This window comes from Lotus japonicus, chromosome 5 (genome assembly GCF_012489685.1).
Source record: "Lotus japonicus ecotype B-129 chromosome 5, LjGifu_v1.2".
NCBI lineage: Eukaryota > Viridiplantae > Streptophyta > Magnoliopsida > Fabales > Fabaceae > Lotus > Lotus japonicus.
The window spans coordinates 31601813-31616298 of NC_080045.1; the positions used below are offsets into that span (position 1 = coordinate 31601813).

Genomic DNA, 14486 nt, shown 5'->3' on the forward strand with positions numbered 1-14486 from the left:
CCCCTCGCCACGTGGGTCAAGATTTTCATCCGAAGTTTCAATTTCATAACATCTGTGCCCAACCAACGCACTCTTCTTGCCATACAGGTTGAGGCAATTATTGTAACATTCCCTCGCCAATTTCTGGTCCACCTTCAGCTTGCCAACCTTTCCATTGCTTAGTGGGTACTTGACCGCCAAGTGGGCTGTTGAAATCACAGCACAGAGGCGATTCAATGTATTTCGCCCAATGATGACATTGTAAGATGCCACCACCTGGAGAACCAGATACCTTACCTTCAAAACCCTGGCACACTCATCTTCCCCGAATATTGTGTCTAGATCAATGAATCGTCGCACCATTACTTGCTCACCCGCAAAACCTACCAAGGTTCCCGCATATGGGGTCAGATCATTGTCAGTCAGGCCCAACTTGTCAAATGCGTCACCATAGATAATATTAGCCGAACTACCCTGATCCAGGAGTACCCTTCTAACATTGAAACTATTCAACCTTAATTGCACTACTATCGGGTCATCCTTGTGAGGCTTTATCCCCTCAAAATCTGCCATCGAGATTGTTATGTCAGGGTGCACGAATCCGAAAGCAACTTCATGAACTGAATTAACTGCACGAACATGGCATTTCCGTGCCGCATGGGTGTCACCACCATCGCCAAATCCTCCGGCGATGGTGTTTATGGTCCCTACGGGCGGTCCAGAGTGTTGAGCGAACGTGTCATCAGCCCCTTTTGTGGCGATAGCCGCTGATTCTTGCTTTTTCTTGTCTTTAGTGTCCGTTCGCTCCTCCTCTCGCTTATGCGTTTTGTTGTGATCGCCGTTGTTGCGCCACTGGCCTTGGCGATTTCCTTGATATCCCGCCCGAATCAACTTATCAATTTCCCGCTGCAAAGTCCAGCAGTCATCCGTGTCGTGCCCGGCGGACCGATGGTATTCACACCACTTCTTGGGATTGGCGTCCCGTGATTGATATTTCGGGGCCTCTGGCTCATCCACTAGATTTGCGCCCCTCGCCTCGCGGAGTATATCCGTTAAATCTGTGTTCATCACCATGTCAGCCTCCTTCCGCTGGCGATGAGACTTAGATGGCCATGGCTGGCGCTGTTCATAATCATCACGCCGTGGATACAACTGCTCCTTGGTCGGCCTCAATACCGCCTTCCCTTTATCTTGTCTTTGCTGCTTGCCATCCCCCTTGTCTTCACCATTCTTATCTTTTTTCGCGCGCTTGGGTGACGTGTCGCCTTTTTCCAGTTTCGCGCGCTTTCTTTTGAAAGCATCGTCCTCCTCGTCAAGAATATAAGTGCTGGCGCGAGCACGCATCTCTTCCATCGAACGTGCTGGCTTGCGTGTCAACTTGCTGTTCAACCCTCCCGGTAACAAACCATTTTTGAATGCTAGAGCACAGGCTCGAGGTTCCTCGTCCTCTACCTTGACCGATGCAGCGCTGTACCTTGCCATGTATTCCTTCAGTGACTCTCCTTCTTGTTGGCGAATGTTGTATAGGTCATTGATCGTCACCGGCTGATTCTTATTCGCCGAGAATTGCACTAGAAACTTGGATGAGAAGTCTCTGAAATTCGAAACCGATCCGCGCGGCAAAGTCGTGAACATGCCATTGCCGTCGATTTGAACGTCGATGGAAACATCCTACACTTCACCGTATCTGATGCCGCAATTATCACCATCTTCGTGTTGAAATACAGAAGATGATCCTTCGGATCAGAATCTCCACTGTAAGAATCCAGAACTAACGTTTTCATATTATCTGGAATTGCCACACTCTCAACGTCCTCCGAGAACGGACGGAACTCAGCTACGGAATCCGCCTCTCTGCTTCCATCATCTTGTTGCTCGCGGCGGTAGAAGTCCAACTGAGCTTGTAGATGTTCATTCCGCTGCTGAATGTTGCCAATGCTACGCATCATATGGCGCCATTGCTCCTGTGTCACCGCCGGTTGTTGCTCCGGAGTAGGTGAATTCTCTGGTGAGCGCTCCAGAGATCCGACCTGCGAAGGCGATGGAGGAGGTGGTGGTGGTGGTGATGGAGGAGGAGAAGGCGGTTGTACTCCTGCTGTTCGTATCGGAGAATCCAGGACAACTCGATGAGGCCGCCGAGGCGGCGAAATTCGCTGTCGCACTGGTGAATGATGCTGCTTCCTGCGTCGAGTCTCCATCTAAACCAGGAATGACGCAAACTCGATCGAAAAACGAACGCCTGTCACAGAATCAGAATCGGAAAACTCGAGAATTGCCTAATCGTAATCAGAGATAGCTTCTTGCACAATCAATCCACGTGAATGGGAATAGAAAGTTTATAGTCCCCACAGACGGCGCCAAATGTTCTGGGAATGAACATTGAGGATAGGGATAGTACCTAGAGAGTGGAAAATTGTGCTAGAGAGAATGAGAATGAGAGAGAGAATGCTGAATTTCATGTGTTATTTTGTCAAATGAGCAAAAGTCCTCTACAATTGGTAACTACCTCCTATTTATAGAGTTTGGGCACTACCTATTGGGCCGATTGGGCCTCCGAGGCTGAGGCCCAACTTAAGGCCAGGCCCTCGCCTCGGGGCGGGCTACACACTGGGCGTTGCCCCTCTAGGGGCTCGCCCAGTCCAAAGTGCTTGATTGGCAACATCTTTAGCCAACGTGAGACTCTAACAAGCAGTACAATTCTACTATATTAATGTATATATCTCAGTAGAAATTTATGCATGTAAGTACATACTGACACACCATACATACACAACAAACAGGTTCAAGAGGCAACATAAAATCATCAATCATGAAAGGATATAGCAATAATACAAGCTCAGATTATTAGAAAAATGTGTATGATCGAACAATTACAAACACCATAAGCATAGAAAGATGGTAATACCAATTGAAGAGAAACTTTAGATTGAGTCAACTTCAGATTTCATCACTTCTTTAGATTCTGCAATTTAAGATAAATGTAAAACAAAAATTAGACTAAACACAACCTAGATTTTCAGATTTGAAATCAAAGTGAAGAGATCAATGATTTTAATATTTAAAATCAAAGTAATGAGTCATCTTAGATTTGCAATCGAAGAAAGCAAAGATGATTGAAATAAAACTCGCCTTCAGTGTGAAGAGATCGAATAGATTGGAGATGGCGGAACACGTGGTGCCGAGGGAGAGGGAGAAGGATGATTGCCAAAGAGAGATGAACTACGACGGCGGAGAACGATGGCGGAGAACAGTGGTGGAGAACAGAGAGAGAAGGGACGGTTGTGCGAGAGTGAGAAATCAATGAGTGAGAGCGAGGAGTGAGAAATGAATCTGAAAAATAGGTTTAGGTTCTTTTAGTTTTTTTTAGGCTTAATTAAGTTTTTGGTCCCCAACCTTTATCATAAATATGACTTTAGTCCCTCGTCGATGTAAGTGTGGGGACTAGTCCCTAGTTTTTTGCAAAATAGTTGGTTTTGGTCCCTCCGGCCGTTTGGGTCAACGCCGGAGCTCCGGGAAGCTCATGTGGCATTGCCACGTCATTTAATGAACTTAGGTGGAATTTAATTTTTTTTTCATTTAAATTCTAAAAAAAAAAACCATAATTGAAACCCTTAATTCCCTTCTTCCTAAATAATCTTTCACGTAATTATTAAATTACAAATCTCTTCACCCAAATTTTGCTGTTCATCATCAATCTTTATATTAATCACAAAGGTTCATATATAAAGGGTCATTCATCAAACCCAGAAAAATTAGCAAAAAATACTATCTTTAAATGTGATTCCACCATTTTCCTCTGTCACTTTCATTAGACCCATTCACCAACTTCATGCCCCTGCATCGAGTTCTTGCGGTACATTGTGCAAACTCACCCACAACATAGTCTTCCTTGTCAAGCAGATACAAATTGGTGAAGAGGAAACTGGTGAAGCGAAGAACAAAACAGGAAATTAACTATCTTCTTGCATGTGACAACAATAATCATAATATTGCCCAGATTTTTTTATAAACATCATCTTCATCAAACTCTTCTCTCCAACCTTTATTTATGAACACCCCAAAACTGGTAGCCCATTTCTTTCAAGTTTCATCCTTCATAAACATTAACAACAATAACCATTTATTTGGCATTTTTAATTTTATTTTTTTAAATGAAAAGAAAAAGAAAAGCCACCTAAGCTCATTAGATGACGTGACAATGTCACATGAGCTTCTCGGAGCTTCGGCGTTGACCCAATCGGCCGGAGACACCAAAGCCAACTATTTTGGAAAAAACTAGGGACCACTCCCCGCACTTACGCCGGTGAGGGACTAAAGTCATGTTTATGACAAAGGTTGGGGACCAAAAACTTAATTAAGCCTTTTTTTAACTATAATTAATTTACTGGCGGTTGAAACCGTCGGTAAATAAAAACAATCGACGTCATTTCCCATTGTTGCTCAACCGCCTCTATTCAACCACCACTAAATCGCGAATATTGTAGTAGTGTGGGCGGTGCTCTCTGTGATCACGGTAGGGGATCCATATGACGGCTGCACGTCTGATGACCTGAGGGTATATAGGGTTTTTCTTGAGTCTTTTGTGTATTTTATTTTATATTTTTAGAATCTAATAAGGTTGTTTTTATACCCTTTTATGCATATTTTGCATCTTTTGCATTTGCATGAGTAGTTTAGAATTCTTAGGAGTCTTTTGGTATCTTTGTTAGTTTTTGTCTTATTTGTAGCATTAATTGCAACTTGGTCAGTTTTGAGTCTTGAATTAGAGGTTTTAAGAGCTTTAAAGAACCATGAGTAGTTTTAGTTAATGGTGAATGAATAATTGGTTAAGAGATTTTATGACTATTTTAATGGTTTCATGTGCTAATGATGTTGATTTAGTGGTTTCAATGGTTATTGATGAATTTGTGAGTGGTTTCAAGTCGTTTGAGGCAGGATTGGTGATCAAAGTGAGCTTTGATGAAGGAAGATGGAATGGTGAGCCTTGATGAATGAAGATTATTGGAGTTTTAAAAGCAAATAATGGGTTTTGATGAAAGGAAGCTCAAAATTAAGCTGCTAATTATTAGGTGAGCTTGTTCTCATAGTACAAACATTTTCTTGACGATCCAACTGGTAAAATTGAAGATTTATGTGTTATGAATAAATATCAAAATTTCAGCTCGGTCTGACGATTAACGAATTAAGCTAGGTCAAAAATTATATTAAATCTAAACTTTGCTCTAGGGATGGACTATTTTTAAACTTCAGCTATTTCACAAGGACCCAAAGCTTAGTCAACCCATCTACAAAATACTTATTGCTCACATAATTTTTTAAAAAAGCCACATTAATGCCTCTTGTTTTAATATTTGATTATTTATAATTAAATCTAATCGTCTTCTAAAATCTCATGATATATAACTCTCATCAGACGCGTTCACTACATAACCCATAATCAAAACCTGTTATCCGACAGATATACAACATAACATATAATCAATGGGTTCTGAAGGACAGCTCAAGCTTCCTGTTTTTGATTTAACAAAAGAAGATTTGAAGCCAGGGACCAGTTCCTGGCTATCAACGTGCACAAGTGTGCGGCAAGCATTTGAAAAGTATGGCTGCTTTGTAGTCTTATATGATAAAGCTTCTGATGAGCTTCATAGTGATGTGTTCGGTTCCCTGAAGGAGCTATTCAATCTCCCAACAGAGACCAAACTGAGAAACATATATGAGGGGAAACCCTTAAAAGGCTACGTTGGACAGCATCCCAAGATTCCTCTTCATGAAAGCATGGGCATAGATGATGGCTCAACACTAGAAGGAATTCAAAGTTTTGTTGAAAATATGTGGCCTAACGGAAATGAAAAGTTCTGGTATATATTGATTTGTTGCTTCTCGAATTCATTCTTTATTTCTTTTGCATTATTGAACATGAATTGCTGCTTCTTGAATTGATTAATTCTTTGTATCAATGATGGCTGCTGGCTCAATTATTAAAGGACAAAACTTGTTTAGGGTGAGCAATGATTAATGGATTTGTGTATCATGGATCAAGAAAAACATGGTTCATGACTATATTTTTTTATCGGCCAACTTATTTTCGGAAAGGGGACTTTGCAGAGATCCATCCCGGCAACTGCACCTGGAGGTCTCTTAACGCTTTTATCACTTGAGCTATTTTTTTAGGACAAATAATTCACAAGTTAAGAGTTTCTCAATAAATTAGTATTAGCACCTAAAATTCATATTGTTAATAAAATGTATATATACTGAATGTTAGTTGTATAAGCATTGCAATGAATAAACCAATTTTTTACATGGTCCAGAACTGTTGTTACTTAATATATTTAATTAAGTATTGGGTATGTTTGTGTAGAAAATGTTTGTTTGGGTATGCAAATGTTGCCGAAGGGTTGGATAAGATGGTGGTCATAATGATTTTTGAAAGTTATGGTTTAATGAAGTACTATGAAGAGTACATAGGGTCTACAAATTATCTCCTTCGGCTCTTGGCTCACAAAGCACCAGAACAGGTGGAACCTCACACACTGACAAAAGCTTCACAACAATTCTTCACCAGAATCGTGTCAATGGGCTCGTGGTGGAGACAAAGGATGGTGATTGGATTGATGTTGATTTCTCTGCACCTAATTCCTTTGTCGTCATGGCTGGCGATGCGCTCATGGTGAGAATAATTTCCACTATCTCAGTTTTTTTTTTCCAATTTTGTCATGTTTCTATATACTTCAACTAAATATTTATGACTCATAAAATTTAGGTGAAAACAATTTATTGCACAAATGTCAGTCTAGAAAAAGTAATTTTTTTATACAACGACTGCAAGGTCAATTTTGTAAATAATGTGTCATCATTCATTCGGAGGGAAAACAAGGAGATAAGTAAAAGTGTTGAAGTGTTGAAGTGTTGAAAGAAAAACAGTAATTTTTAATATGGCTTTTTAATTTCTCTATAAAGTCTTCTAATTTGAATTTAACTACCGTGCACAGTGTAAAAACAATTACAATTATCAATTTTTCATATCATATTCGAATTTGAATTTAAAATTATTTAAAATGAAAAATTAATATAATTGATTTAATGTATGTTTTTTGAAACAAATTTTTTTTTTCATCGGAAAAATAAATTGCACCCGTCAAAAACTGATTCTCGGACCTCCCCTACCCAACTCATATATCCCCCAGCTCCTACCACTTGAGCTAAAGCATGTTAAAACTTTTTACAGTCTTACTGTATTCAAATTGAACATTAAATCCTTTTCATATAACATTCTCTAGTTTAAAGTAAAATAGTGTTTTGAGTGTTTATTGCTTAAAAATTACGTATTAAATTATTTTGGCTTGCTAGACTTGACAAAATATCTTGTTTGGTTTAAATTAATATATGTACTTACGTTCAAAAAAAATTAATATATGTACATTGTAACACCCCGATTTCCAGGTGTCACTTTAGTAACCAAAAATAAACTTTACGCGGAAAACAGGTAATTTTTTTCCGTTTGATTCCTTTTAAATCAAGCAATAGAAAATAAGGACATAGCCCAACCACTAAACTAACCAATATACATCAAATATAAACATGCACTTCCACGTCACGCGCACTCGCAGTGACTCCAAAGTAGTGTGCCCTTAGGCAAATATATACAGACCCAGAAGTGTAAGTGAGAAAATTATAATTACAAACCACTAGGAGAAAGTCGGCCTCAAAATGGCCTAAGCAAAGACCCCTATGGTCCGACTGACTCACTGTGATCCCTCAGTAAGAGAACCACACAAAAGTCATACGTCGGGAACCTACCCTGTCCCAAAAGCAAAGCGAATCAGAGCTCTACACAAAATATGACGCCTGCCTAAACCTACCATCCCAGTACCAAGTCCACTGCGAACTGAAGTTGGCAAGTTGAAGCTCAGCTCCATGCGTCGTAAAGCTCCTTTTGTCAGACGTCCACTCTCGTCAGTCCGGTCCTCCATGACCCTTCCCCGGTACGTCGCCCGATGACCCACAAGATAGATCACCCAAGCGGTGGGGCATGACGGTCCACCAACTCATATCTGATCCCCCCGAGGGAAAGACCATCGAAACCCAATCCACCGTCGACATCTGGCAGCAGGCCGACCGCCCAAACACAAACATACAACCAAAGCCAAGGCGCTAGGGTCAACTCACAGAAATAAGTAGATATACACTCAACATGTGATATGGGGTATAGATATATGTTGATATATATATATATATATATATATAAACAATCCTAGCATGCTATGGCTCTAACAAAGCTTCAATAAATCAACCAGCACACAATTCCAGTCAGAATGAATGTATGCGTGAAATGCACAATATGATCCGGATTTGTGACGCGTTCCCGTTCACCACAAGTGAAGCATTCCCGTTCTTCACTATGGATGAACCATTCCCGTTATTCATCCTTGGTGAACCATTCCCGTTATTCACCATATGATGAACCATTCCCGTTATTCATCATTTATGCAAGGTGAACCATTCCCGTTATTCACCATGATATGCACAGGTGAACCATTCCCGTTATTCACCCGATTGATGCAATATGGTTAGCCAAACAACGAATCGTCCTTACCACGAAAGTGTTTAGCTCACAACCCAATCTCAACAAACCCATGAGTTAGTGTCGGTCAATACAACACAACTCGGAGTTAGTGTCGGTCAATACAACACCACTCCACCCACAAAAGTACACAAGGGTCTAGTGTCGGTCAATACAACACAGCCCAAACAGCAAGAGCACTAAGTGTCGGTCAATACAACACGGCTCCAACAACAAGATCACCCAAGGGATTAGTGTCGGTCAATACAACACAACCCCAACAACAAAACCCAAAATCAAAGCCAGAGTCAGTGTCGGTCAATACAACACGACTCGGAGTTAGTGTCGGTCAATACAACACAACTTCCACCACAAAACCCACAAACAAAGCCCAGAGTCTGTGCCGGTCAATACAGCACGACTCAAACAACACTCCCAAGAGTACTAGAGTACTCGGTGACTTTCAATCATCACCCTAGCCCACCTTAGTGGCTTTCCCCAATTCCAATAACTCTCCAAACCCACAACAAAAGTCGACTTTTCCCCGTCTTTCGTAAATATTTTCCCCTCCAATTCTCCTATGATTATTCATTTAGTAAAAACGTTTCGAATTGGATTAGTCAGGTTATGAGTTTATTTCTCAAAGTCTAAGTCTCCCAAAGTCTCTAATTTTCGAAAGTCTAATCATTCTAAGTTTCCAAAAACCCGCCAAAAGAAGTTTCCCGGGGAAAGTCTAAGTATTCAAACGAATCCCAACAAATGGCTAAGTCTCAAACCCCACATTTGAACTTGCCTAGGGTTGTTCATCCAACCCGAAATATCAAAGATCACCAGATCAATGAATCTCCACTCCGAAGTCGCGTCAAAACGCACAATTCAACAATATCACAATATCACAAGTTATGGAAAAGCATCATAACATCAACTCATCATCATAAACAACATCAAATAAAGCATAAGTCGAATTTATCGACGCCTATCATGCAATCATAGCTAATATGTAAGTTGCCCTAACCTCGAGCTGATCCAGCTTCAAAATCACAAGCTCCTTCACTCAAGTGCTCTAAACCTTCCAAAGTTCCTTCAACTGAACCTCGGAGAAAACAAAGCAGAATCCACACAAAATCAATTAGTTCGATCGCAATACAATACATAAACGATAGACAAAGCATTAAAGCTTCAGAATACGACATCCGGGTACGAAAAGACAAGTTTTCGAAAACGAAAAACTTCCCCCCTAAAGGAATAACCCACGGCCTCAAAGGAAAAAGGGCTTCGGCTCTTTTTCTTCGATCAAATCTGTTTACAAGGTAGTTTTAGGGTAAAACTAAGGCAAAGAAACTGTCGGAACAATTTTCGGACAATCGGATCAAAATACGGCCGTTCATGGGCGTTTTGGTCCAAAATAAAAGCTCAAAACCTCAAAGTTATCAGTTCTGAAAAAAAATTTGACAGCATTGATCCTAACGACATCCGTGACAACAAATCCTAAAGGCACGAAGTCAGATTACGACTTTTCGACAATAAAGTTTCGAAATGTGCGACTAAAGGGGTTTTGAAACAGTTTTTCAGATCCTGGACAGCTCGATCGCAATCGGCGATTACTGACAGAGGTTTTAGACTCTTGGGAACGTAGGGAAGATAACCCAAGCAAGAAATCAGAGAAAACGGACAGTTTTACAAAAAGCTCAAAACTGTGAGCACAGAAACGACTTCAGAAACGCAGTAGAAACAGTAATCAGAGGTAGGAATCAAGCTAGTTACCTCGATACCTTGAAGTAGGGACGAACTGCGCGAAGATCGGTCGAGTTTCGGCGAAAAATTCTTCCCCCCCTCTCCCCTTGAAGCTCGCGGTTTTGGAAGAAAGAAAATGAAGAGATATTTTGATTTTTCGACTATTTATAGGCAGGTGAAATCGTGGGAAAATGAAAATTTCGCGATTCCGATTTTTGCAGCACATTCACCGATAAATTCTAAGAAAGATTCTGGCGTCAAAATTCCAGAACTCAAAACAAATATCTATGATTTGGGAAAAACGATATCTAAAATCCCAAAAGCGGTGTAAATTAATCTGTCCCGAAAAACTACTTTTTGCTGTGATGCTCAAACGATAAAACTTTGTACTGGAAAAAGATTGGAAATGTCGAAAAAAATCTGACAACACGGACGGAAACTTCGTTAGAAGTCCCGAATAGAAAAAGTCTTCATCCATCGCTCGAATCTAGGGTTTCGAAGCAAAGAAATTAGCGTCGGCGGACTTCCGAAAAGTGAATACTATCATGCGTACAGTCCAGAGTTCCGAAATGAAACGCTGGTCGAAGGAAAAATAAAGAGAATCTTTAAATTTTCCAAGGATTTGAAATCTCATTTAAAACGTTGCTCTAAAGCGAAATTAGCCTATTCTAGACACGCTCGCCATAAGGCAGGTGTGCAGACGACTCGCACTAATTCCTACAACGACTACGCAACATTCCTCAAGCAATTCCTGAACTTTCTTCTTCATTAATCTTTCTCAAATATCAAACTCCTGTCACGCTTACACTGATTCTACGCGTGAGTCGGAAATTAACTTGTTCTGCAAATCCAGGTCTTACATACATACAGGCCTGGAGCAACAACAGAGTAAAGTCTCCTAATCATAAAGTTATGATGAATGGCAATGAAACAAGGTACTCTCTTGGTCTGTTTGCCTTCTACAGAGGAATTCTACAAGTACCTGCTGAGTTAATTGACGAGGAACACCCCTTGCAGTATAAGCGTCGTTTGATCATCTTGCATTATTGAACTTCACCTACAGTGCCAATATTAAAGACTATTGTGGCATCTGAAGAGCTTGTCAAGGTTTACACTTCAAACAAACTTGTGCGTGCTAAATATATGTACTAGATGTTATATGATCAATGTAAATATGGATTGTACGTGTTTCACTTTTTTTTTTTACATGGGTGCTTTTGTTAATATCTGAAAGTTTGTTTATTTTTCGAAGAAAAAAAAAAAGATGAAAGTTTGTTATTGTACACATGCAGCTGTTTTTAAAATTGAAAGTATTTTATACTTGGATTTGGTACATGATCAACTAGGATGAAAACATCATACATTTGTTAAGTTTGATTTTTACATTTAATTACCATTCAATTACAAAATAAGAGAAAAAATCAATCATCGATCAAGGTCTGTGACTGTCTAAGCCCTCAATTCTAGAAAAAAAGAAAAAGAGATCACAAAACTTGCACGGGCATTTTGCATAAGACGCTATTTAGTTGAGACAATTTTCTTCTCTACCAATTTTTAATCTCCTCCTTTTAGGCTCGTTATTCTCGAGCAAACTATGCCAGCACCACCACCACAACCTCCTCCAATGCCACTACCGCCACCGCTGCTACCTCCACAACCACCACCAACCTTCACTGTCGTCACCACCATCACTGGTACCACCAACTTCGACCTCCGACCACCGCCGACTCCACTGCATCCCCCACCACAATCGCTGTTATTGCCACCATCACCGCCACAACTACCATGTCGTAATCACCGCCAGCATTGTCGCGGCCACTAAGTAACATCCACCTCCACCACTACACCTTCATTACCACCACCCACAACCATTTTCACTGTGTTAACGGTTAGATAATATTCCCTGATTTTATTATTTAGGTTTTATGGGTAGTATAGTCTTTTACTCTTGACCTATTTATACTTTGTTTTGTCTCTTATTGTATTACTCTTGGACTATTGTTTGCCTCCAATGAAACGCTAGCACATCTTTCTCTTATTCTCTCTCTTCATCTTCTCTATTTCTCCTAACATGGTATCATATACAGAGCTACGTTGGTCCACAATAAATATTTGTAGATTCAACTATTATGATACTCCCCTTTTGATTTTGTGCTGCTTTGCTCCACCAAGTGATTTCGTAATTTGGCTTTTGGTTAAAAAAAAAAGGATTGCTTTGTTGCTGAAAATAGAGGTTGGCCATGTGATTTGGCTTTTGGTTACGGAAAATTGCTTTGTTGAAATCAGAGGTTGGCCATAGTCAAGCGTTCGTTGCTGTAATTGCTTTGTGTTCGTTGCTGTTTGAAGAATTAGTGCTACACAACACTAATTATTTGAAGAAATTGCTTCTGTCTTGTGCTTGCTCTACTTCTTGTCTCTTGCATCATATTTGCATCAATTTGGTAACACTCACACTTCTCTCTTACTTATATTTGTGCATCTCTATCTGCAATGGCTGGTGAAAAAGATGATTCCCTTCAAGCTATTAGTGTGCAATTGAATGGTAAAAACTATCCATATTGGAGCTATGTACTAAAAAAAAATTGAAAGGCAAAAGAATGTGGGGTTATGTTTCTGGAACTTCTCAAACACCAAAAGACAAAAAAGATGGAAAATATGAAACAGAGCTCGAATCTTGGGAAGCAAATAATTCAAAGATTATTACTTGGATTAATAATTATGTTATGCAGTCTATTGGATTTCAGTTAGCAAAATTTGAAACAGCAAAGGAGGTTTGGGATCATTTGAAAAAGTTGTATGCGCAGTCCAATTTTGCAAAGCAATATCAGCTAGAAATTGACATTCGGGCTCTTCAACAAGATAACATGAGCATTCAAGAGTTCTATTCTGCTATGTCTAACCTCTGGGACCAGTTGGCTCTCACTGAATCTGCAAAACTGAGTGCTTTTGCACCGTACACTAAACGTAGAGAGGAACAACGTCTAGTTCAATTTCTAATGGCTCTTCGGAATGATTTTGAGGGGATACGTGGATCGATTCTGCATCGTAATGCTCTTCCATCTGTTGATTCAGTGGTTAGTGAATTGTTAGCTGAGGAAGTTCGCTTTATGTCTCAATCTGATAAAGGAAAGGTTGACAAAGGAATTCTCCCAAGTCCAAATTCTTATGTTCTTGATGTTCCTCCTTTTAAAGGAAAATCGCATGGAAAAGTTGGTCTTGATGAGGGTAGCTTCTGTAAGCAAAAAGGGCATTGGAAAGCCCAATGCCCAAAACTGATGAACAAGTCACAACAAACACAACAATCCTCTCAATGGAAACCTCAGAGTCAAGTCAACCAAAGCAAGTTTAAGAACTTCAGGCCTCAAGCACCTAATACCAATGCAGTTACTCCTATGTTTGATGAGAGAAAATTTGTTTCTGGTCCTTCCTTAGATGAACTTGCTGAATAATTCAACAAATTTCCTGCTGCACAATCGTCTGCCATGCATGTACCGTCTTCCACGCACTCATATTCCTTGTCTGTTATGTCTGCCGCACAATCTTCTGCTGAATCCAACATAGGTTTGTCCTCCACTAGTCCCTCAGGTATATTTCAATCCTTGTGGATCCTTGACTCTGGAGCATGTCATCACATGTCACCTGATCACAAATCATTTGTGTCCATACACCCTGTTTCAACTGTACCTATTGTTACTACTGATGGCACACCTCTGCCTATAGCATGAATTGGTTCTGTTTCTACATCTCGTTTATCTATTCCAGATGCCTATTACATTCCTAAGTTATGTGTGCGTCTTATTTCTATAAGTTAGTTATGTGATTCTGGTTGCTTACTTTCATTTTCCTCCTCCTATTGTTATGTGCAGGATTTGCGGTCTCAGAGACTGATTGGGACAGGCTATAGATATGGGGGACTTTATGTTTTGGAAGAGCTACGAAGTCCTGATGTTGCAGCTACTAGTGCTGACCTGTCGTCTTTTCATTTGACTCCATCTTCTTCTAAGTTTTATTTATGGCACTCTCGTCTTGGTCATGTTTCCTCGTCTCATTTGAAATACTTAGTTTCTACACGAGCTTTAGGAAAGTTGCAAGCTAATGATATTTCTGATTGTTGTGGTTGCAAACTTGCTAAGTTTTCTGCTTTTCCCTTTAGTAAAAGTGTCTCAATTTCTATTGCACCTTTTGACTTAATTCATTCTGATGTATGGGG

General features: G+C 40.1%; 2 protein-coding genes across 2 annotated transcripts; both read left to right on the top strand.

Annotated features, from left to right (window-relative positions):
* The first annotated feature begins 5422 nt into the window (after positions 1–5422).
* Positions 5423–11474, top strand: LOC130716752 (probable inactive 2-oxoglutarate-dependent dioxygenase AOP2). The gene is given in 5 exon segments (XM_057566760.1): positions 5423–5837; positions 6341–6504; positions 6507–6649; positions 11147–11299; positions 11302–11474. Coding segments are annotated over 5 exon segments (906 nt in total). The 5' UTR covers positions 5423–5460; the 3' UTR covers positions 11371–11474.
* A 1050-nt stretch (positions 11475–12524) lies between these two features.
* On the top strand, positions 12525–14486 carry LOC130720053 (uncharacterized). Its single transcript, XM_057570635.1, has 2 exons — positions 12525–13861; positions 14143–14486. The coding sequence occupies exon 1, from the start codon at positions 12874–12876 to the stop codon at positions 13723–13725; it is 852 nt and encodes a 283-aa protein (XP_057426618.1). The 5' UTR covers positions 12525–12873; the 3' UTR covers positions 13726–13861; positions 14143–14486.

Bases quoted from the DNA above. Each gene is read 5' to 3' on its own strand.
- LOC130720053 (XM_057570635.1), top strand. From the start codon at position 12,874: ATGTGGGGTTATGTTTCTGGAACTTCTCAAACACCAAAAGACAAAAAA.